We start from the raw sequence: 25,894 nt of genomic DNA, 5'->3' as shown, positions 1-25,894 counted from the left end.
TAATTTACTGAGCCGCTTCTCTATTGTTAGACATTTATGAGGCTCTAACGGATTGCGTGCTATTAAATAGAAGCTCCAGGGGAGGGAAAAGACACAGCAGGCTCTGAAGACTGAAGAATTGGCCTTCAAACCCACCTGTTCCCGTTACCCAGTTTATGAGTTTAGAATTAACCCTCTGAGGCCCAGGTTTCTCATCAATAAAACAAAAAAAGAACTAACCAGCACTTCATGGTGCTATTATGAAACTTCAAGCTGTTTTTAAGATACCAACCACACACGATGGAATCTGTGAAAAATGAAAGTATTCCATTTAAACAGAGGTACTACTGGTAGGAAAAAAATTCCCCACTCTGACCCCAAAATATTTGGAAATGCTTACAGATCTTGTCTTTTTTGAAAACTGGGTTTCACTGTGTAGTACGGACTGTCTTCCAGTTGGGAAGTCTCCTGCGTTAGTCTCCGAAGGTCTGGGATTATACATGTGTGCCAGCACATCCAGACAGAGATATTTTTAAATGTTATATCCGAGAGTAATGGAGGCCCTGGCCTCCACAAGGGTGAGATCAAGGATGCTAACAAACATTATGTATTATCTAAAATGTCTACAATGCCACAGTTGATAGAACTAGTGCAAATAGAGGCTAGAGTGGTTCAGAGTCCCTTTATTGTATGTGTTAGGCCCTTTATTTTCACTATTGTTTATATTTCCTTAGAATAAAGTCTCAAGAAAGTAGAAGATCTAGCTTAAATGGTATTCGTCCTTAAGCCCAGTGACAGTGGGAGGGGCTAAGTGTGGTCCTAGGTACAAACAGAGGAAGGAGAACAGAGAAGTGGCTTCCGTTCCTCTCTTGAGCAAGAGATGATGTCCTATAGTATTTCTCAAAGGACAGAGCCCAGTATCTTCTAGGAACTTGGAAATGTACAGATATTTAGTTTTACCCTAGACTTGCAAAATTCTAAAGTTCCAAGGATGGAGCCCAACCTGAACATACTAGATAACTGTGTTGCTTGCACAGGCTTTACAAGCTGGGAAATCCTTGCTATTAACATCTGCAGAACAAAACCAGTTTCTGCAACAGTAAGGATGAGTCGGTCAAGTACAGCCACTTCATACAGAATAGTGTTGAATCTGAAGTTATGGGAAGTTTCAAATATGGAAGCTCCATCCATCCATCCATTTATATAACATGATAAAAGCACTTAAAATACCATGCTAAGTGCTCACCTAGGTGCTGGAGCACAAAAGACAATCAGAAACTAATGTGTCCCGCACCCCTCCTTTCCAGGGTGCTATGCTTCTGGAAGGGGCTGTCTGCAGAGGGCATGGGTTCTTGTGGCTGGTATTGCTCAGTAAGGGACTGAGCATTTTCTGACTTAACAGTACAAGGGTCTCTAGGCAGGGTAGGGGGTGAAGGCCCTAGGGACCTTTACAGTTCATATAATCTAACATCTTACACCTTGCATAAATAGAAACTGGACATCTGGGTACCTGTGGGACCGGCTACCCTAGTGTCTAGCTTAACTTGTTGTCATGTAAGCAAGATTTGCAAGAAGTACAGACAGAAAAAAAAAAATAGTTACCTTGGTTTCTTGGTGTGCTGCTATCAAGGAGCAGATCAAAGCCAAATGCAGGCACTGGAGAAGTGTCTCAGCAGGTAAGAGCTGGCTGCTTGCTCTTCCAGAGGTCTTGAGTTCAGTTTCCAGCAATGACATATTGGCTCACAACCATCTGTATAAAGGAGACTTATATGTAGGTGTGGCATGTAGGTGTGCATGTAGACAGAGCACTCCTACACTTAAATAAATATATAAATAAATATTTTTAAAGGTTAAAAACAAACAAAAACTCTCAGATAATGAATGCCAAAAGAAGAGATACTCCATTCTTGGGAGTGGATGATAGTGATGATGATGATGATGATGATGATGATTTATATATGAGTATGTGAGTATGAGGTTGTATGTACATATATGTAGAAGACCTGTCATTCCTTGGATGCCATTCACTTTAGATATTTGTTTGTTTTCATTTTTTTTTTTTTGAGATTATAAGCCCATGCATTCTCCCTTTCTTAGTCTCTCATTGGCCTGGAACTCACCTAGTAGACTAGACTTATTGGCCAACAAATACCGGACATTTACCTATTTCTGCCTCACAGCACTGAGATAACAAGCATGGGCCTCTTTGTTGGCTTTCTTTTATTAACTGGATTCTGGAGGATCGAACTCCATTCTTCCTTCTTGCAGGGCAAGCACTTTATCAACTGAGCTGTCGCCTCAGACACAAGTGACTATTTTTAATCAGTACAAGTCATGCAATAGATGAGAATATATCTGATTATTCTACAGATGAGGAAACTCCCATTACCCCCATGAAGATGGAGACTTTATCATGATTACACCAAGAGTTACAACCTAGGCAGTCCGGGGCTAAGGTCAATACTATTTCCATAGCACTAAAATTGGAAAGGATATCTTCCTACCCCAGGACTTTCAGAGCTCTGTGGCTTAAAAGCATTCAGGATAGCACCCAGCATCTGAACCGTGGATTCTGTCCTCATTTTCCTAGGAAGAGCTGCTTCTGTCCTCAGTGTTTATTATTCAACAAGCATCATGTATAAGGCGTGTTCTGTCAACAGCATGTCCAGGTGTAAGTGCTTGAAAATTCTTTATCACTATATCTACCCTGGAGCAGTAAGAGAATTCGCAATATTCGACACTAGTTCACACATGAGGAGACTGAGTTAAGGAGAAGTGAGAAACTACCCAAGACTACAGAGTTAGGAAATGACAGACCATGGTTTGAGCTTCAGGACGTCTCGCTTGAGAGTCCGTGCTTTTCCCACTGGACACTACTTCAGGCTTCTGGAACAGTTATGCACATATGGAAGTGGCCCTTGTGTATGTTGCATGCCCTCTGCTAGGCTGGATCTATCTGTGCCAACTCAGGAGCCTGTCCAGTTGGGTCTAACTGATCTTTTGGTAAAAGAAGAACCTGTTTTAGGAGAGTCAGACATGGTTAGGAACAAATGCAGAGATAGACCCCGCAGAGGCGGCCACACAGAGAGCTAGATAGCAGAAGGCTGGAGGTGACAGGTGGTAGCCATGGTCCCTTGGGCATTCAAACCATAATAAGACCTGCTGCTGTTGTTGCTACTTGTGTAACTTTGCCAACCTTGGAAAAGAGGGAAGCTACAACACAAAGAGAGTGAAAGGCCCCAAAGTCTCAGAATAGGTGCCTAACAGAGGCAGTGGGCAGATGGGATGTACAGTGTGAGATGTGAACTCGCTGCAGATATGCACATGTGTGGGTGTCTGATTGATTGCCTAGGATGAAGGGAGCCAGATAAGAAATCTGTATGCTTTGATTGACAGAAGAACAACAAAAATATTCTTAGAGAGCATCCAGACACTTGACTACCTGGGTTTGAGTCTCAGCTCTGCCTCTAGAAAGTTTGGGAATTTTTATGTGAATCTTTTTAAGTCTGTCTGCCCTGCTCCTTCATCTGTGAGGTGTTGGCAATACCACTGCTTACCATATAGTTATTCGAGCTAAAGCCCCTGATACACCATGCCCACAGTCTTTGAACAGTGCCCGGAATAAAGGAAGCCCAGTGAAAATGCTTATTAAATGGGCACAGTATATGTATTACCTATTTTATTATAATTATATTAGTCTCTTAAAGCTATTATGACAAAGTATTGCATGCTAGATGGCTTAAAACAACTAGAATTTCTCTTCTACCTTGGGTATATGACTCAACTAGTAAAGTTTTTGCTGTGCAGAAATAAGACCCTGAGTTTGCTCCCCAAGCAACATGGAAAAAAAGGGGGTGCTTGTTTGACTTGTTCTCTTAGCATTGCCAGGGTAGAGACTGGCAACTCCCTGAGCAGATTGGCCAGCCAGCTTAGCATCCTCAGCAAGCTCCAGGCCAATGAGATGCACTGCCTCCAAAAACCCAAGGTGGCTGGTTCTTGAGCAAGAACACCCATGTTGCCCTCTGCTTCCATACAGATCAAACACAATTTATGTGTATCCACATGAACATATAAATACATAAAGTTTAAATAAAATTAAATAGCATGTAAGGATGCCTGGTGATTTGTGGTATTCCTTGGCTAGAAGCTACATCATTCCAGTCTTTGCCTTGTTGTTATGTGGAATGGTAGCTTACCCCCACAGTAGTCTGACAAGGGACTAGGCGTTAATGTCACACTGTCTGCCACTGTTGTCGATGTGTTAACTATTTCGCCATCCCCAACTGGGTGTAAGAGAAAATGCTGTAACAGACTATAAGCCCTGCGCACACTCACCATGGCCTCAATTCATACTATTGACTCTGAGAGGATGTAGCTCAGCCTCTACCTCAGTTACAAGAAATCTGAGTTAGTGGGGTTTGGGTTTTGAGGTTTTATTTTGCTGTGTTTGTAAGAGAGTGGAATTGTGTGTAACATGTACTGAACCTGCTTTTATAAAAATTTATTTTCACTCATAATTATATATGTGTGTGTGAATCATATATACATGTATATATATGTGAATCATATATATACATATATATGTGAATCATATATATACATCTTACCTCTTCTCCCTCCTGCCAAACCACTAGTTCTTTGCAATAAGTTCCTCTCCTACTCTCGTCCGTTACTTTTAATGGCTGGCTTGCATGGGGATGGGGGCGGGGGGTTACTTACTTAGGGAAGAACACTTGGCCACTGTGTATACCACTGAGGATTATGACTTCCTCCCTCCCTACAACTATTTACTGCCTCTCACTTCTCAGAGAGGAATGGGGCTTCCTGCACTGTATTCCCTTCCGTGTCGGAATGTTGAGAGGCTCATCACTGAGCAGGCTGAGTCCAGGCAACCACTGTTGCTGTGCGTTCCTGGGTGCAACAACTATGTCATGTTCAGAAGACGACGTTTCACAGCTCTCCTTCCCATCTTTGGGCTCTTTCTGCTCCTCTTCAGTGATGGCTCTCTAAGCCTTGGAGAAGGCAAAATGGATACCTCAGTTAGGGATGAACACTTAGTACTCAGCCATTCTCTTCCCTTTGATCCACTTTGATGCTCTATGAGTCTTTGCATTAACTGTTGCCACTTTATTATTATTATTATTATTATTATTATTATTATTATTATTATTATTTTCTTTATTTACACTTCAAATGCTATCCCGAAAGTTTCCTATACCTCCCCCTCCCTGCCCCTGTTCCCCTACCCACCCACTCCCACTACTTGGCCCTGGCCTTCCCCTGTGCTGGGTCATATAAAGTTTACAAGACCAAGGGACCTCTCTTCCCAATGATGGCCGATTAGGTCATCTTCTGTTACGTATGCAGCTAGAGACACAAGCTCAGGGGGTACTGGTTAATTCATATTGTTGTTGCACCTACAGGGTTGCAGCCCCCTACAGCTCCTTGGGTACTTTCTCTAGCTCCTCCATTGGGAGCCCTGTGTTCCATCCAATAGCTGACTGTGAGCATCCACTTCTGTGTTTGCCAGGCACTGACAGAAGCCTCTCTGACCAAGACTAGGAGAAGCACAGGTCTTTGTATGTAAATGTAAGTATTTAGAGGGCACTTTGTTACCTTGTCCGTGCAGCAAATCAACAGCAGTATGCTCACCCTGTGGCCTCTGACCTCCTTCTCATGGGCTGGTGATCAGTTTTACAGTGTAATGCATGAGCTCCCTCCTTGCACCAAACCTCAACACAAACCCGACAGCTGCCAGCCAGCTCTCTATCAGTCATCACTGTTGTACCTGTGGCCACAAATTTCCTGGTAGGTTAGTATCGCAGCTCAGAGGGCTCACAGCTGGGGAAAAGGATTGATAGCTTTTATCCTCCAGCAGGCAGCCAGCTTTTCCTTCTGGCATTATAGGAAAGCTAGCCAGCAGGAAGGAAACTTCGAGCTCACTTACAGCTTGATTTCTCAGTGTCCTGCTATCAAAAGTATGTGGTTTCCTCTGAATAGGGTAGAGTCATCTAATTTGCATCTCTAATCCCATCCCTAGAGGAGAGGTAGGAGAATGTTGGAACAGGTGTCTGAGTTTAAAGGTAGGAAGCAGAATCTTGCTGGCATGTGCAATAGTGTCTGGGTTTGGTGGCTGATGATGGGATGGATCCCCGGGTGGGGTAGTCTCTGGATAGTCCATCCTTTCCTCTTAGCTCCAAACTTTGTAAAGAGACCATGATATAGTGGCCTCTTGTGAGGCTATGCCAGTGCCTGGCAAACACAGAAGTGGATGCACACAGTCAGCTATTGGATGGAACACAGGGCCCCCAATGGAGGAGCTAGAGAAAGTACCCAAGGAGCTGTAGGGGGCTGCAACCCTGTAGGTGCAACAACAATATGAACTAACCAGTACCCCCAGAGCTCGTGTCTCTAGCTGCATATGTAGCAGAAGATGGCGTATTCAGCCATCATTGGGAAGAGAGGCTCCTTGGTCTTGCAGACTTTATATACCCCAGTACAGGGGAAGGCCAGGGCCAAGAAGTGGGAGTGGGTGGGTAGGGGAGCAGGATGGGGGGAGGGTATAGGGGACATTCGGGATAGCATTTAAAATGTAAACGAAGAAAATATCTAATAAAATAATTTAAAAAATAATAAAGGCAGGAAGCAGGGACTAGGTTCTGTGTCTCCTACCTGTGTGCTGTGTGCTTTGACTAAACACCCTCTGTGCAGGCTTAGTAAGAGGGAGTCTCTTCTATGAAATGGGAGACTAGTGTAGTCCTCTTTCTGTTATGAGGGGCAATCCTAGATAGAGAATCAGTCATGTGGCCTGTCGCTGTACACTCTGTCTGTAAAGTGTGTGAAAAAAAGCTTACTTTTAATTAGTGTGTATCCACCTTTATCTTTTCTCTGTCTCTCTGTCTCTCTGTCTCTCTGTCTCGTGTGTGTCTCTCCCTCCCTCTTTCCCTCATTCTCTCTTCTTTGCATTCTATGAGGGGCAATATTACCTTCTTGCTTCAAGGTTCAAGTCTCTGAGAGTTACCAAGATATTGTGCCCAAAGATGCTACTGAAGTGTGGGTCAGAGACAAGGCCCCCTGGGAAGGAAAAAGTGTCTGGTCAGTGTCCGCCCTGGAGAGTGTACATGACTGGTCATTTCCAGAAAAAGTCTTTAAGATGGAACTGCCAAAATTTCCAGTAATAATCTGGATGCTGCATACTTCTGTTCCAAGACAAGAAGAGATGGGGGAGGGGGTGAGAGTGGTGTAGGTCTCCCTCACTGCCTCTATGCCAAGAAAGTTTCCCAGTCTGTGCTTGAACTCTTCTAGCAGCGGGTTCCCTCATCTCCCCAGCAGGAGCTGGAATGGACTCCTGTCTGTTTGGTTTTAGTCAGGATATCCTTCCTGTCTAGCAGCCACAGGTATAAAACCTCAAACCTCATGAACAAAGGGGAAGAAAATTATTTGAGGAAAGGGATGAAGAAGTCTACAACAGGAGAGAGCCCTTTTTTAGTTGGTTCAGATTACTGTCCTGAAACATTCTCCAGCTCTAGGAACTTGGTACATAGGCTTCTGTGTGCTCTTTTCTTCAGCTTTTGGTACCCCCTGCTGGTGAAATCCTGAGACCTAATTGACAAGAATCACAACACCAATAGAGAAATATTTGCAAGTTCAGAAAAGTCACACCCACTTGTGCACTTGTACTTGAGTGTTAAAGGCCCTGAGGATCCAGACCTTAATTAATGAGAGCACCACCCCAGGAGTCACGCCTATTTTATGATGTTGGGGTGTTTTGCTTTATTTTTAATGTTCTGTGACTTGGGATAGTCTGTGGGATCTAAAGTTAACAACAACAATAACAAAAACAGCAACAACAAACAGACAGACAGACAGACAGACAGACAGATTTCTGTGAATATTCCACTAATTCTGCCAATATTGTAAGAATAAAATACTGAGTTATCTAGCTAACATATTCCGAGGCACACACTGCTGCCTTGCAGGGTTCCCCTTCTCTTTACCTGCACTCATCTACTGTTGAAGTGGTTATAATTTATACTTAGAGCAGGATGACCATCTTTTCTACACTTCAAGTCATAGACTTTTTCAATGGAGATTTGTGCAACAAATTTATCGAGTGTGGGCTATGTGCCAGATCCTCAGTAAGCAATTGGTGTCAGTACATGGAGTCAAAAGCCATTCTCCCAAGAGGTGCTTCCTAGTGGGTGAGAGTTGAGTGACTAACACAGGAGGGATGTGGGCTTAGCTGATAAGGTGTCAATATGTTACCTGGTCTCCAGGCAGAGTTCAAACCAAGCGTTAACTCTGTCAGAGCCCCAAATATTTCTTCTCTGCATTCTCCATCTCTGTGATTCTTTATATCTGCACTTAATTATTTAATGCTTGTCTTCGCCATTTATCTCTGGATTTGTAGAGGGTCAAGGTGAAGAGGACGAGGCTTTCTTTACACTTAACAGAGCTTGATACATGTATGTGCTCAAATATCTGTTCAAAGAATGAGTCAGCCGGAGAGGAGAAAATTACAGTTCTGTTAGTGGAGCAGCAAGAAGCCTCAGAGAAGGTCTGACATTGGAATGACTTTCAACTTGAAGGATGAAGAGAAATGCCCAGTGGAAAGGAATAAAAAGACATCCAGGCCAAGTGTCCTGAGCAATGTGGGGTAGAGGGACATAATTCTTGTTTGCTAGGAGGTATGGATTGGAGGCGAAAGCCCAGTCCACAGTTTAAAGATGTTGGGTATTTTCAGATTCGAGTTTTCTCCAGAAGAGAGAGTGAGAGAAAGAAAGAAAGAAAGAAAGAAAGAAAGAAAGAAAGAAAGAAAGAAAGAAAGAAAGAAAGAAAGAAAGAAAGAAAGAAAGAAAGAAAGAAAAANAGAAAGAAAGAAAGAAAGAAAGAAAGAAAGAAAGAAAGAAAGAAAGAAAGAAAGAAAGAAAGAAAGAAAGAAAGAAAAAAGAAAGAAAGAAAGAAAGAAAGAAAGAAAGAAAGAAAGAAAGAGAGGGAGGGAAAAGATAAGATAAATTCTTTGGTAATGACAAGAACTATCAATCTTTTCTGTTACTGGTATTAGTTTTAATTTTTAAATTTTGAACTTCAAAGGATAGCGATAGGTCTCTAGCTTTAAGTTTGTATGTTCCTTTCTCTGAGCCTCTTCCATTTCCACCTTTAGGGCTGTGTTTATTGCCAAAACATTCATATAGAAAGTCCATTACCAGAACACTCACACAGGACTCCTATCACCAAAACAAGCAGGTTTCAGCCAGCCATGGGCTACATGCCCAGGACACTACTATGGTTTGTAGGAGCCCCAATCCAACCCCAAAGCATTGTGTGTTAGACCATGGACTGCAATGCTATGAGGTGCAGTCAGGCTTAGTGGAGGTCCTTAAGTCAAAGGAGGGTATTTAAGATGACAGCCTATGCAAATCATTGTGCTTCCTGGCTCTTGTCCTGAGAAGTTTGCTCTGCCTGCTATGAAAATATAAAGTCTTCAGCTCTTGCTAGAGGCAAAGAAGCAAGTGGGGTCACCCAGTCAATGACTAGTAAACCTTTTCTGTTAAGAAGTTCATTGTCTCTGGTATTTTTTTTATGTAAAGGTAGCTAATATAGATATTATATAGTTTTTAAAGTTTTTAAATACCTCCATGTTTTGGAGAGGTTCAGTCTTTCTTTGCTGTCTTTTCTTTTCTTTTTCTATATAGGTATTTGGCTCAATCCAAATATTTCTATAAAATGTCATTTTTCTAAGAAGCAGTGAGACCTCTTTTGGATATTATTATTCCTTTGGAGGCCAATGATTTGTGTTGAAGACAACTCTCTCTATATTATTCTTCCCTGAATGGAATGAGATTGGCTGGAAGTTCTGCCCTGAAGGAAATATTAAAGCCTCTGATTCATTCTCATTTGTAGTTCTCAAGTTAATTCTCTTATCAGATTTCCTTTTATTTCCTGCTGGTGCAATGTGAGCGAGCTTAGATGGAGGCAAAATATCTGCTGTATATCCTTTCAAATTTATGATTATGAAGGTCACATATACATTTTTAAACACATGCTTTTTGATAATGGATGAAGAATAAAGTTTTGAATGCCATCAGCTACAAAACTGTTCATCTGTCTTATGTTGCTCTTCTCCTTGTCTGTTGATTGACTGATGATGGTAGAAAGGGCCAGGCTAGCAAGGCTTGATTTCTTGTCCTTCTGCTGTCTGCCTAAAGTAGTTCCACTGATACAACAGTCTGCCTGTGGCCAAACCATTAATGACCAAAAACATGTGTTTCTTTTCTTGAGTGCAATTCCTTCCCCAGGCCAATTTTTAGGAATAAATAAATGAAGAATTCCTCTTTAGGCTGCATGGATCTTCAGATTATGGCCACATGAGGAATTATAGAAGCTTTTCTTCTCAGTCCAGATTCCTAGATCCAGGTTCACTCTGTCCTATTCTCTGCCATGTTTTCTGCTGCAGGAATAAGTTCTTCAGGGATTCCCTCAGAGGGGTCCTTTAACACCTGTAGCTTTTAATTAGATTCGGCTAATGAGAACTGCTATAGGAAGTCAGAGGATAGGGAGAGATGAGCCAGGGTATTGTGGCCTGTCATTTCCTCTGTGTGCTCTTCTAGGTCTGACTAGAAAACATCTGCCCTTCTGGACTTTCCTTTCCAACTCTTAGGGATTCTGATTAGATCTTTCCCTGCTTATCTCTCCGGGCTCCTAGATGGGAAATGGTCTCTTGTCTCTGTTACACCATCTTTCTGTCCCCAACAACCTTTTTTAACAGTCCTTTTTATAAATAAAGACTTCTCAAATTATCCTCACTTAAAGGTGCCATCTGTCATTCTATATAGTCTACACTTACACATTAGACCCCTGTTCTTAGGAGGAGGCTGTCAACTGGGAGTTTGGTCCCAGATAAATCCTCTGAAACACTTCTCCATCCAGATTTATTTTATTTTTTCCTTCGATGCTCCTTGTCAAAGGGAGATGTCATTAACTCTTGAAATGACCTATCTCATGATTAGGACATGGTTTCTATGTTACAGTTAGTTTCACCTCTTTAGGATGTTTGTTATTTCCAGGCTCAAGTAAGGTAAAGGTTAAGACCAGGTTCTGTGAAGACTAGAGCAGTAGATTCAGGGAATTATCCTTGAGAGACTTATTTAGCCTATAGTTTTCCCTCTGCTAGGAATATCATGACTATATTTAGATATATGAATGTTGGGAAAACCCACAAGTACCACATGCAAGGATGGGTCACCATATTTTTATCTTCTGTGATATACCTAAGCCCCATCATTTTAAATTTAAGTGAAATCGATTTTTTAAAAATCCATGAAAGAAGAGGCCTTTGACCTTTTTAGTTCCCCAGCGAGGAATCAAAGTCACTGTCACTTGGTATAATTCAAAGACAGGTGGAATTCCACAGTGGACCTGTTGGGAGGGGGTTGAGACATTAGAATGTGGTCAGCTGAATCAGCAAGGATTTCATAGCAATGTCCATGTGATCGCTGTCACTTATGTGCCAGTACTGTGCTCTGTGTATTATATGTGCTGCCTCATTTAATCCTTATGTCTGTATGAGGCTAATCCTCATTGCGTACAAGAGTTCAATGAGTAGAGATCAGTAAACCTGAGCCAGGGAGGCAACAGAGATGGGCTCTGAACCCATGTCTGTCTAATGCCAAAGGCGGTTTAGCCTCCGTAGTTGGTGTCAGGCCTACTAGGAGATCTTAATGGCTATATCTTCAGGTAATTCCGCCTTATACCAAACGTTGAGAAATACTCTGATATACTATTATTATTTATTATTATTATTATTATTATTATTATTATTATTATTATTACTAAGGCCTCCCTGGTTCTCTAGAACTGTTGCTCCTATAAAAATGTCTATGAGTTGAGTCCAGCTCTGGCTTCTCTTTCTTTGAGTGAAGATACTAATCTTTATCCTCTCCAACCATCAACCCCTACTTCAATCTACTGCTCTATGATGAGTTCTTATATTAGTCAACCTCTGAGGAAGACTGAACTGTATCTCTTATGAAATAGCTATGCCTTCTCAGTTAAAATGTAAGTAAAATAGATTGTTAAGTCCATAAAAAACCTTTGACCTTTTAGTTCCCTAGTGGGAAATAAAAGTCTCTATCACCTGGTATAATTTAAAATAGATATAGAGTATGTGGGTGGTGTTTAGTTGCATGAAAACAGAAGGTGCCTCCTAACCTCTTCCTCCCTCTAAGAAAGTGGGGGACAAATCATAGAGTCTCAATTATATAACATGCTCATTCTATGGATACAATAACTTAAGTTGCATATTTCCAACTAAATGAAATGATTTCTAGTTTCAGAATGGCTTGTGTTAACTTGACTCTGACATTGGAGAGTCGGCCTTGCCCCTGCTTTTATTGAATGAACTAACTATGGTGTTGAGAATGGGGGAATGGGGAAAGAGACCCACCTATCTTCCCAGTCCTCTAACGCAACTAGAACCATCTGACTGTGATTTTTCCCTTGCACATGTCCCAAAGGAAGCTGGCTAAGAAGCAGAAGGAGACCCAGAGTGGAGCCCAGAGGGAGATGGGGCCTGTGGCCTCGACTGACAAGCCTACTGCCAAGCTCAGCACCACCCGCAATGATGAAGGCTTCTCTTCCAGCTCTCAGGATGTTAATGGATTCAGTAAGTCAAGCCACCTAAGGGGAATGGAGTATCCAGGGTCAATTTTGGTCCTGTGGATCCCTCACAATGACCAAGTCCGGGAAAGCATGCAATCAGAGTGCTTTCCTGAGATGTCAGAGGTGAAGGGTCTTCTCCCTGGCAAAACTTTAGGGTATCCCAACCTGATGTAAAAGGCATATTTGCATATTTAAGATTGTAGGACTGGGGGTGTAGTTCAGTCACTAAGCATGTCACATGAGCATGAAGACCTGAGTTCGAATCCCCAGCACACAAAGAAAAAGTTAGTCAGGGTGGCATGCACCAATAAGCTCAACACTGGGGAGGTGGGGACAGGGGGATTCCATAGGGTTTGCTGACCAGCCAGTCTAGCCTAATCATTGAGCTCCAAGTCTTATGAGATACCATGTCTCAAATATAAGGTAAAGAACGATTGAGGTATTTATATTAACTGCTGATATTCACATACATATGCATGTACCCACATGCAATTATGTGTACAAATCTATAAACCATATATACCAAAAAACAACCAACTAGAATCTATGCCTAAGTAGATATAATGGGAACAAGTCATCCTGGATAGAGTCAGGTCAGGTAGTTAAAAATAAGAATAGTTACTAAGAAGAAGGAGGAGGTAGAGGAGGAGGAAAAGGAGATGACTTTAAGACAAAAAAAAAAAAAAAGCATTCCATACTGAAGTTATTGGTTGGCAATTTTCAAATCTACTTCACATTTCCTGTGTAATGTAGATGAGTCATAGAATGTCTCTGTCTTTGGCCCTAATATTTCAGAAACTGAGGTTTAAAGTAACAATCTCTAAAAATCACAAGACTATTATTAGGTTCAATGTCCATACTGAAAACTGTGTTCCCAAGCATGGTTTTATTAGATCAAGACTATCTTCATCATCATGCAGAATTCATAAGATGTCCTTGGCTAATATAGTAGTTTAAATTCCATGGTTGGTCCATCCAAAGGAGATCTCCATGGCTGGATAATTATAAGCCAGGCTTGAGAAAACTTTCTTTTGCTCTTCTTTTTCAACCATGCTATACACTAGTTCTTTCCTGGATCTGATAATAAGATAGTAAATTGTCACCATTTATCTTATACATTATAGACAGAAGAAACCATATTTCATAAAGACGGCTTTAGATATGGTCTGTGTGGGAGATGCGGAGTGACAAGAGCACAGAGAATAAAGGAAACCAATATAAATGCTGCACCGTCTATGATGAAGACACACTGGGTTCATTTCTGCCGTCAGCCTATGAGGCCCTTAGTAGGGATGATCTTATTTGGTAGGTGAGATAGATATGTTTGCCTCAGATTCCCAGAGTTACATAGATCATTTCTCAAGGATCCAAAAATCCCTAAGCTGGAGCCCAGCATTAAACTTGAAAGGTTTTCCAAGCCAAATGATGGATGCGAGACAGGGCAGGGACTGAGGGCCATGGATCTTTTAACACTACCCAGATGGTTCTTAGAGACACCCTGGTTAAGTGCTCAGAACTTTGAGGATGACAGTATGTTCAAATGGAGGAGTGTTGGTCTTTTGGAGCAAAGATTCATTTAAATCTACTGTATCCCCCAAAAGAGGCTGAGAAGAAAAGAGTACTCCTACCCTTTAACTGCACTCACCAATTAGTAATATTAGTAATATTTTTTTCAATATTGACATCTGGTTGCACTTTCTAGCCACTGAACAGAATTTTCTGAGCCATTTAGAAGTTAAGTTGAGAATGGAATGTTTCTAGAATATTCCATCTCTAGAGATTTGAATATGTGGTCCCTATATTATAAAACAGCTCTTCATCACACCACAATAGAATTAGACTTCTGTAAGAACTATGATGTCATTCCAGTGATATTGAAGATGCAAGCCCACATTTAATGTTCCTATGTGTCCCCAGAATATGCTGGGGGAATTTGCTGTAAATCGGGATCCAACCAGGTGCTCATTTCCATTTGGTTTTCCTAAAGTCTCCTGACCTTATTTGTTTTTTTTTTCTTTCAGGAATCTGACACTTTTCAAAAGTCTGAGGCAGTAGTTCTGTGGTCCATGAGACAGAGTTGTCTGATTTTACATCAGATTTCATTTAAGTTAAACATTTTAGAAAAAGATACATAACATGGTGGTATTGTTTACTGCTCTAAACTTTATCACTAGCCACACGGTATCACTCTACTCCTATTGGCCATGTAAGTTTGGATACAGCTTAAGGTTTAATAATGGTTTTAAGACAAAAATCTAAAAATATACTGACAATCTTAGGAACAAATTTTAATTAATTTTTGCCTCTTCTTAGAGATAAGAGACAATCTATGGTCTTTTTAACCCTACATATAGCCCATTCCTGTTTTTAATCTGGATGAATTATGGCTTCATATATTTGGCAGGATTCAGGAACGGGAGGGAGACACAGAACCAGAGAAGCACAGAGGAGCTGGCTAGGATGTGACCTTGGTGTGTCCTTGAAGAAAGGTTGATCCTAAACTGCACTGAGCTGTCCCTATTTCTTTGAGCATTGCAAGTTTAGCCTTACAAAGGACACTAGTTGCAGCTATCCGTACCAAAACTCGCCTGCACATCCCTGCCTTGTGTGCACACTTTCCCCCCCCCCCGTTCTAAAAGTTCCCCAGGAGGACATCAGATGCCGAAAGACTATGGTCCAGCAAGCATGACTGTGACCCTGAAATTGCAGGTCTTTAGTCTCGAGCTTGCTAGTCATATGGGAAAACAACCTAGGTCATGCTGATTCCTTGGATTTCAAAGAGAAATACAACCACTGTTTTTATTGTGGATAAAAAGTTAGACCCTCAAGATAAAAACATGTCTTCACTAATGAAAAAGGGTGAAAACATTCAGCGAGGTCTCCTGGGATGTTTTAAAGGTCAAAGCTAGTCTTTCCAAACAATCAGATGTGTCTGCTGTCCATATAGTATGTCTGTGTATATCTGTATACACATACATACATACATAAACCATATGCATTCCTATGTATCTGTATATAGATATTTATTTTATTGATATTTCTTTTTAAAAGTCAGAAAAAAATTTCAATTGACTAGTTATATTCAATTATTATGAAATCATGCATTTGTTTGAATCACTAAATAGTTTAGAATTCTTTCTACACATCTAGTGTCTTCAGACTGCAGCTATAAACAGACTCTAGGGATTTTTTTTTTCAATGCCCTAGAATGCATCAGGTAACGTTTAAAATGCCCTGTGGGACCACTGGGATGAGTTTTGAAGGGGAAAAAAATGTAAGTAATGCTTACACTAGAGATGTAAAAATTGCTTCTAAAATCACCCTGATGTATGTAAAATTGAATCTATTTTCGTGACATTAAGGAAGTGGCTGTCTGGCTTCTGAATCGGCATCTTTAAGAGCGACTGAGATTATGTGCAAATTCGAAGCAGCATAGAAGAGAGGGGGGCAGGAGAACATTCCTTACATCGGGAAGGATTATAGAAGGACATGCCTTGGGCAATTATTCCATTATTGAGCAGGTGGGCCCTACCTTTATTCAAATTCTGCCTCTTCCTGCTTAGGTCTGTTTTCTGGTCTTATCTATTACCAGTGACTGTTATGTTTGGCAACATCTATTCAGTCAAGCCTCTCAATGTTGTATAGGAACAACGACCTCTGGGGCAGTGGGGTGACAGGGCTCTGTCAGACTTGGGCTGTTGCTGTGGAGTGCTTAGGCATTCTTTTAAAAGCTGTGCATGTCACATTTCAAGGACAAACAATGCACATTGTTTTCCATTTAAAGAAAAGCTGGCTTTTTATTAGGTAATCTGATTTTGATCTTGGCTGCCTTGAATACGTGTAATTTTTTTTTTCCTGTGATCTTTTGCTCACTGGGATTGTTTTCTGGGTCTTTCTTCAAGTACACTCCTTACACATCATGCTTATGTCTGCTTCTTTACCCTTTGTATTTATGTCTTCTTCTTGCTCATTTTCAGACTAAACAAGATGCTTCAAAACAAATCGCAGTTGAATCACTCAGACATGGGGGCCTGGCTGTTCACCTTTCTCATGGGGCATCTAACTTCCTGTTTTATGGGCTACCATTAGTTAGCACTCCCTCGGAGATAGAATTACAGGCTGTGAACCACCTGATTTGGACACTGAAAAACAAACTCAGGTCCTTTGGAGAGTAGGAAGCAAGCGCTTTTAACCACTGAGCCATCTTTCCAGTCTCCAGATAAATATTTCTATTTGTCCAACAGATTTCAACAGTAGATCCTTATTTTCTTTTTTTATTAATTTAACTTTTTACACTCCACATTCCATTCCTCACTCCCCATTCACCCTCTGTTTGCTCCACATCCCACACCTCCTCCCCACCACACCCCATCTCCACGTGGATGCCCCTACCCCCACCCCACCTGACCTCTAAACTCCCCGGGACCTCCAGTCTCTTGAGGGTTTGGTGCATCATCTCTGAATGAACACAGACCTGGAAGTCCTCTACTGTATGTGTGTTGGGGGCCTCATATCAGCTGATATATGCTTTCTGTTTGGTGGTCCAGTGTTTGAGAGATCTTGGGGATCCAGATTAATTGAGACCTCCTCCTATAGGATCACCCTTCTCCTCAGCTTCTTTTAGCCTTCCCTAATTCAACAACAGGGGTCAGCTGCTTCTGTCCATTGGTTGGGTGCAAATATCTGCATCTGACTCTTTCAGCTTCTTGTTGGGTCTTTCAGTTAGATCCCTTTTTGTGAGCTCTCCATAGCCTCAGTAATAGTGTCCAGTCTTGGGACCTCCCCTTGAGCTGGATCCCACTTTGGGCCTGTCACTGGACCTTCTTTTCTTCAGGCTCCTCTCCATTTCCATCCCTGTAATTCTTTCAGACAGGAACAAATATGGGTCAGAAATGTGACTGTTGGATGGCAACCCCATTCCTCACTTGATGTCCTGTCTTCCTGATAGAGGTGGGCTCTATAAGTTCCCTCTCGGGCATTTCATCTAAGGTCCCTCCCTTTGAGTCCTGTGAGTCTCTCACCTCCCAGGTCTCTGTAGATCCTTATTTTCATGTCATAGATAGCTTATAGTTTTAATATTGTGCCTGTTCTACATGAAGGGAAACTGAAATCCAGAATACATACAGAATCAGGACACATTTGTCCTTGTATCCATTAAAACCTATTTACCCAGTTCATCCAAGAATTTAGGAACTTACTCAACAAGGGCACTCATGATAAAGCAATAGTTAAAAAAAAAGCCTAAGATCAGAAAATCATAAATAAAAACAAAGTCAAGTCAATGGAATACCATAATATAATTATATAGTAATTAAAATCTAAATATGCATACTAGATCATGCAGAGATCATCAGACATCAGACCATTAAGTACTCTGCTAGGTCAGAAGAAGTTTGAGAAAAGTAGTTATAAATTGGAAACTCACATCACAAAAATAACCATTTTTTTCAAAATATACTTATTCTGTGTGTGTGTGTGTGTGTGTGTGTGTGTGTGTGTGTGTGTGTGTGTGTGCCTGTGTGCATGCAGGTGCCTGCAGTAGTTACTAATTTTTAAATATGGATCTGTCTCTGAACTTTTTGGTAGCAAACACTCAAGAAGGAGGATAATTTGGGGGAGAGCCTACGATGCACTGGAACTTTTGCTTTGTATAAATCCTGCTCTTAAGCTTCCTTGAAATTTTGTAAATTCTGTACTACCTCTATTTTGAAAATGAAGAAACCAAGTTTAGGAAAGCAAAAGGAGACATGCCCAAAGTCACATCTCACAGAAGTAGTAGAGATGAGATTAGGAGCCAAATGGAGTTTTCTACCCTCAAACCAGAGCCATGATTTGTAGTTTGGCAATTGCCAGCTTCACTGAGTGAGCTCTTTGGCACTTGCTGAGACAGACAGCACTACTCTTCAGTGATAATGTGGGTAAATTTTTTTACCATGTGAGCAATGGTACTGACATGGAGTCACTTAGATTGTTATGAGGTGTTGGGCTCTGTCATGATCATCTAAGTCCAGCTTCATAGCGACCCTGTCCAGACCATATGTTTGTTACTGAATCCACTTGACTAATACATTCCTATATTAAAAAATTTTCCTAAAATTGTTTAAAGAATTGTTAAAGAAATCTGTGTCCAATAGCATATATCCTCCTTTCCAAACTAGACATATTTGTCTTTAATCATTATCAATCCCTCTACAATGAAGCTGGGAGGAAAACAAAAAATACAAAGGCAAAATAGTCCTGCAGAGTGGGAAGATTGGGCCTCCTTCCATGCCCTCTATTCTTCCAAATGCCTGCATCAGATCACCTGCCCTGTGAATGCTCTCACAGACAGGTTCTGCAGGAATTGTCCCTCTAGAAACGTCCTAGGAAAGCCAGACTCTACATTGATGGTCTCATCTTCATTATTGTTGTGTTGGAACAATCTGCAAGAAGACACAAAAATGAACAAACAGGGATGGCTTCTGGCCCCTGGCTCACAACAGGGCAGGGAATCAAAGGTCCAGACAGTCAGCATCTTTGCTGTATGACTTTGTATTGAAGCAACCTGCACAAAGGACTCCAGTGCTCGTCCCCTGTCTTTGTGACCAAAATACACATAGGAGTACACTTCAAGGACAGAGATGAATATTGTTTTCCATTTAAAGAAACACTAACCTTTTCTTCAGTAATCTGATTTTGATCTTGCTGCCTTGCATACTGATAATTTTTCTCCTACATTCTTTTGTTTCCTTTCTGGATATTTCTTCAGCTGTTGTTCCTGTATATTGTGCTTATGTCCTCTTTGCCTTATGTAGTCATGTGCCATCTTCTTGTGGTTCATTTCAGCCCAAACAGAAATGCCCCATGAGCTGTTTTCTTCTGATGAGGAGAATAGCCCCTGAACCCTGAGGCACATCCCTGTCGCTCAACAGACAGAACTCATAAAACAATTTCTTTGGACACAAGTCAGGGAATGATCAAGTTTGATTCTATCATAGGATGTTTGAGCAGAGATGGGGCAGGTGGCAGGCAGTGTCAGGCAAAATGCAGCCTGATTTATTTTAGAAATATGTTGTATAACTAGAGAAATTGACATAGGGAAGATAGATCAGGACTTTAAAACATTACAGAGATTGGAGGGGACTGTGGCAAGCTCCCTGAAGTGAGCTAGCTACAGAAATGAGTCTTGGCCTTCTCTGAAGGTAACTGTAGACTTGATGTCCTGTGATGCTAATGACTGTTAGCTCTGCTGGGGACCTTATCTGGGTCTGTTATTTTGCTGAATAGTTTCATATATAGTATCTAGACCCCCAAACATCATGGCTAGGTCAAATTGTTACCCTTGTTACCCTGATGTTATAAATAACATCATCATTGTTATAAAGACGACCTAAAATCCTAAGCATGGTTCCAGGGTACTCTCTGGTTTCTTATAAGAAAACACTCTGGTCCATCAGATACTCATTGACAATTTATTTATATGAATGAATGAGTCAATGAACAAATGATGGAATTGGGATTCATACGAAGATGTTTCTAATTCCAGAGCCTTATACTTTTCTCGGAGTGAATTTCATCTTCCATGAACCTGAAATCTGCCACTATAATTTCAATTCTTTTATTTCTGCTTACTCACCTGTGTACCAATCAGTAGCCCAGTGCTGGCTTTGTCTGCCCTCTGGTGTTGGCTAGGGTAATGGAATCAATCATTCTCTCCCCATCTATTTAACTACAGACTGAAGTTTCCAGCTCTTCTTACAAGCTAAACAATTCCACTTCAGTCATCAGGCCTCAGAATACACACCCTGTTGTCAACTTGCTCAAAACAGTTAACCCTTCTAGTTATTGAACAATATTCATGGATCCCCTACTCCAAGCTGGGACTCCCAGATAACCATGACCCTCCACTTCAGGCTGGCACTTCAGAACAAAAGAAACTAAGGTCCACAGACATTGAGCCATCCATATAAAGCATAATGACCCAAAGCCCTGTCTCTAAAGGAGCTGGGGTATTGCCTAGGAAAAGCACACCAAATATGCCTTCTTGGTGATTCAAATGAAGCTCAGGTTTAAAGCTCACTAGCTCAAGGTAAAGCCAAGGTCTGTAAGACACCAAAACTCATGTGCCTCACTTGTCTCTGATGGTAACAAAATTGTAGACTTTCTGGGTAGGAAGGCTCTGCCTGTTCTCTTCCCTTGAGTAGATGTTTCCAGGGGACATTGCTGTCAAGGGGTATTTGACCTGAAGGCTGCTAGCAAGTGTCAATACAACCATGGATCCACCCTTCAAGAGTTCTTTCTCAACCATGTGGGATTTTCCTCTCTGGTTTACCTGAACAGTTAAAAACCTAAGAGTTAGGATGGAAGGAGTGGAAATTTCCAAGGTGAGGCAACAGTGAGTCACAGGGTGAAAACCAAGAGCTGACAGGGCCTCATGCAGAGGAATGCAAAAGAGAAGTGCAAAATTCTGTGCAGGAACAATTATCTTTTCTGGTTGCTCCAGGATTAAATTGAATCTGGGAGAAGAATTGAATGTTACAAGCTTGCCACCTCCAGTTTTATTGAATATTTTACAGGGATTATTGAATATTTTGCAATCATCCACTTGACTGACAGATAAAGGACACACTTATTAAACTCCTGGAAACCCAGAGTTGGGTGGAACTGTTTGCTCTTTGGAAGAAAGAAATGGGAATGTAAGTATTCCTTAAGGAAGTGAATAAGTTGTCTATCGCAAACAGTATGGAGTTAGAGTGTGGCAAGTTGCTCAGAAGAATATCGAACAAAAATGGATGTAACACAATGAATATTAAAAATTAAGAAGTGTCTGAGATAATGTCTGATCCAGCCTTCCCATACTAGAAAGTGGAGAATTTGGTCCGGGGGATGCTTTTCCTCAGATCATTCATTAAGTCACTAATGGAATTGGGAGTAGTTTGGGCGCTGTGACCCTTCTAGCTCCTGTTCAGTAGTTCCATTCAAAGGATTGCAATGCTGTATAGTCATTAGTGGTTTGTCTTCTCGTAATTTCCACATACATCCCCCTGTCCCCAATCTGATTTCTGCACAAATAGAACCTTCTCAAATTGAATTATCCTTTTCATCTCCTCTTTATGGGAGTAGCTGAGGTGTTCCTTTAAATATTCATTGAATGCTGACTATAGGGGGAAATATTATAGGGATTGTAAAGATAAATAAGACATGGTCTCTGCCTTCAAGGATATTAGTCTCCTCCATGAGACTTGTGAGTGGATTAGTTTCAACAGATATGGTAAATGATAGAGGGAAGGCATGTATAGTGCCCCAGGAATGCCTATCAGAGGTTCAGCAGGTAATTAACTCTGCCTGAATTAGCAACTGCTCATTTAAACTCCATGTAAGAGAGGACTTATCCCAGGCAAAAGGTACAATAGCTTAGATGTGCCTGGAGCATCGCAAGCTCAGAGGCTGGTGCATTCTGCTAAAAGCATATGGCCTGAGATAAGACCGGGCTGCCAGCTGGAATTTACTAAGGAGAGGAGTCAGGGATCACATCTGTGGCCAAGCTGAGTTCCCATTCCAAGGAGGTTATCCTTTCTGAAGGCTGAATAACCCTAGAGCCAGGCGCCCTGGCCTCGTGCTGAATCCTGGCCTCCCAGACTCTGTGAGTTGCACAGCATCATCTTTCCATTGCAGGAGTGTGAACCACAGGTTGTCATCCATCGACAGACCATCACTGTCACTGTATGCTGGCGCAGCCATCCCTCCCAATAACTTTTCAAAAGGACTTCAGTGAAGTGATAAAGCTGACAATGTATGCTTGGCCACTGCATCTCCAGAAGAAAATAGAATAGTCCGCCATACTTCACAGGTGGTCCTGAATTATAACAGGGCACTTAGAAAGTGCTTCTTATAGTAGTCAGGGATAAAGAAAAGATGCTGGAAATGTAAATATGTAGTTGCTAGGTAGCAGAATAAACCAAGTCTTACAGATTTTTTTTTTCTCAGCTCAAAGCTGTAGGCTGGAAAATTTAAAAAACACAGATAAATCTACTAGCTAATGTTTTGTGAGTAATTACTGGTCAAAGCACTTCAAATGGCTCATTTCGTATAATATTGGAAGCACTTGTGTAGTGCAGGCTAGACAGGAGCCTTCTACTGTCTTCTATCCTTTGCACCTTAGCCAGTTTGCATCTCTGTATTAGTCACCATCTACTGCTACAAGAGATCCCTAACAAGCATTGGGGGATGCACTAATCTATAGATATAATGGTTAGTTATCAGAATTTAGGATAATTATATATCTATTTGGTAGAATAATAGTGAAAGGTTCTCCCCTAGGTTATAAGCCATGACTATCCACAGGTTCTAACCCTGGTAATGGTGACACATCTGCATTTAACATTGTGGATTGGACCTAAAGTCAATCAAAAAGTAGTTACTCCTATGACATTCATGACACTATTGCACAGAGACATTTCTTGCCAGGCCAGTAAGTATTGGAGATCAGAGTGTTCACAGCTGGGTAATACTGGCAATCACTTTACACTGGTAGTGTGCATATCACCTTCCAGCACTCTATAATCTATCCAGTAGCAATGAAGTTTCTGCATCAGAACTGACTTGCTGTTTCCGTGTTGGTCTAGTGTATGGTGTCTTCAGTAAGAGGTTCTTATTGTCAACTTCTCAAGGGTAACAAAAAAACATTGACAATGGCCTGTAATGTTTCAGGGTTTGTGAGACTCCACTGGCCAACAAACCATTCATGGCATTAAGTTTTTTTATTTCTAAGCCTGTGGTACCTAGTAGGGGCAATGACAACCTGTAATAATTATAGGGTAACTGTGTTCCAAGTCTTTTGTTATTTGAGTGTGTTTGTGTGTGGTGGTGGTGGTGGTGTGTATGTGTATTTGTGTGTATTCTACAGCAGTAAGGATCCATCTGACTTCTTTAAAAGATCTTTAGAGTAAGTTATATGTCCATATTCTCTCCTCTACCCTGCCCTCCCAGATAAGCCTGCAATCCCAGCACTGGGAAACTGAGTGTCGAGAGTAGCCTTACCTATATAGCAAAATTGATACTGGCATGACTTATATGATATCCTTGATAAACAAAAAGTAGAATAAAACCAATTTTTAAAAAGACAACTTATTCTGAACTTTATATATATATATATATATATATATATATATATATATATATCCCAAGTACTTTTCTCCATATCCACTGGCTCTCTTCATCTCTGCCTGACTCATCACCATCCTCATCTCTAGCCTCAACAAAAGATCATAGTGCATAAATAATACATAACAATAAATCATCTCTATTTCTATCCTAATCTTTCTCTACTCCATTTTTCCCATAATAACCAGGGGTATCTTATTAAGCTAAATGTTAGGATAAGGACCAACGGTAAGATCCTGAAATCCTAGACCATTCACATCTCACGTGCTGTCACCTCTTACTCCCTTTTCTGTGAACTTCAGCTGTGTTGTCTTCTCTCACAGGATTTTATCTATGACATCTCTCTATCTAGACTGTGGTGGGTGAACTAGAGCTCACAGGACAAATATAGCCCAAGGTATTGATTAATACAAATAAAGTTTTATGAGAATAAGTTCATTCTTGTTTGCATATTTCTATGAGGGCATTTATGCTGTGATAGTACAGTTAATTAGTTGCCATAGAGACCACTTGACCCACAAAGCCTAAAATATTTACTCCCTGACCCATGAGACAATTCCAGTCCCTAATTGATTCTTTTAGCTCTCTACTCGTGAGTTGTTCTCCTGTGTATATATATATATTTTAATCTTCTTATTCCTTTATCTAATGTGTTCCCTTTTATTGGTGGTATCCTGAAGGCTCACTACAGTTTTCAGACACATTTGTCTAAGGTCTATTTTATGATCATTCCAAGATGGAGGAAAGCATTTATAGTTTATTGTTCCCTTATCCTCAGCATGCGGTGCAGTGTCTGTAACAGAGCAGATACCCAGAACTCTCTCTAACAAGTGGATGGATGGATAGATAAGGATTAGACAGGGAAAAACTACGTGTTCAGAAAACTGTGAGGAATATTTGGCATAGATGGTACCACATGCAGTTGCACTATGTTCAACATCTATAAGCAGATACAGGTGGAGAAAAGAATCAGAGGATATGCCTTTGTCAGTCAGGTGTCACCCATACCTTAGCGCCAGCATTCTGATATTCAAGGCCATTTTACACATTCATTGTCATGGTTCCTGACATTCTGGGAGTTGTTACTCAAAGGAGCCTTTGAAACTTAGTCACTGGTAGTCTGGGAATGTATAAATCACTCCTCCAATCTTTTGAACAGTACAGAGTCTAAAGGAGAGCCCTTTAGTGCACACACACACAAATGGGCAAATCTCGCTTTGGCTGCTACCTGGTTCTGCCAAGTAGAAGAGGCAAAAGAAATGGCAAAGCAACATTGATAACAGATTGGTTCTCACCTGTCCAGTTGGCTGCACATGTAGATATGGAGATATACCTCATCTGTGTGGGAGTGGCGGGGGGTTACTGTTGACAGTGAGCACCTGTTACACAGGTCTGATCCATGGAGTCATGGAAAGCCAAGCTTCCCAACTTGCTCTGAGAGCCACAGGCTTTCTGTAGTTAGTGTAACTTATTTACCAGTGAAATGGGAAGGCATTTGGGCCATGTTTGTTTCCTAGGTACTGAGGGTGATTTGTGGGTGAGATGAGATATCTAGGTGGGATGCACACTTGCAGGAGACGTGAAGAGGTTCCCTTGGTTAAGGACAACATGGTGCAGGAATTGGACGTTACAGAGACAAATGTCAAGTCAGTCAAGTCAGAAAAAGAGAAGCTAGTGGCCACTCTCCTCACCACATCAAAATCTAATAGCAAGAAAAATAGCAGGCACTGTAGTTGGTTCATGGTTTGGTGAGCCAGGAGTTTGAACAGAGTACAAGTGATGTTTGGCTTCTGTTTCATGATGCTGGGCTGTCCTGAGTAGCCAGAAATGACTGTGACAGCTCCCCTAGGGCCATATGTCTTGCACTTCAGTTCTTTCTCAGATAGCATCTGCTGGGGATGAAACGGCCAATGGCTCCAGTGTTTGCATCTCTGATTCCTGAGCTAAAACGACTCAAACATCTGGAGCAAGCTAATATTGTTCTTTCCCCATGCATCCTATGGGCTCCCTTATAGCATGGAGGGCCCAGAGCAATCAGATGTCTTCTTTCATAGTCAGCTTCCCCCAGAGAGAGTATTTCAGGAACGTCCGGAAATGCCTATTATCTTAAAAA

At 41.3% G+C, this 25,894-nt stretch overlaps 1 protein-coding gene across 7 annotated transcripts in view; it reads left to right on the top strand.

Annotated features, from left to right (window-relative positions):
* The window catches only part of Ptprt (protein tyrosine phosphatase receptor type T), a 1,084,881-nt gene that overhangs the window by 946,303 nt on the left and 112,684 nt on the right, over positions 1-25,894 (top strand). For all 7 annotated transcript variants that reach the window (XM_021194826.1, XM_021194823.1, XM_021194825.1 and 4 more), the window contains one exon: positions 12,495-12,643. In XM_021194826.1, the coding sequence (XP_021050485.1) occupies positions 12,495-12,643 (149 nt within the window). The remainder of the gene's footprint in view (positions 1-12,494; positions 12,644-25,894) is intronic.

Source organism: Mus pahari, chromosome 3 (assembly GCF_900095145.1).
Source record: "Mus pahari chromosome 3, PAHARI_EIJ_v1.1, whole genome shotgun sequence".
Taxonomy (NCBI): Eukaryota; Metazoa; Chordata; class Mammalia; order Rodentia; family Muridae; genus Mus; species Mus pahari.
Note: the sequence above shows the minus strand (reverse complement) of the source record. Positions and strands in the feature narration are given on the sequence as shown.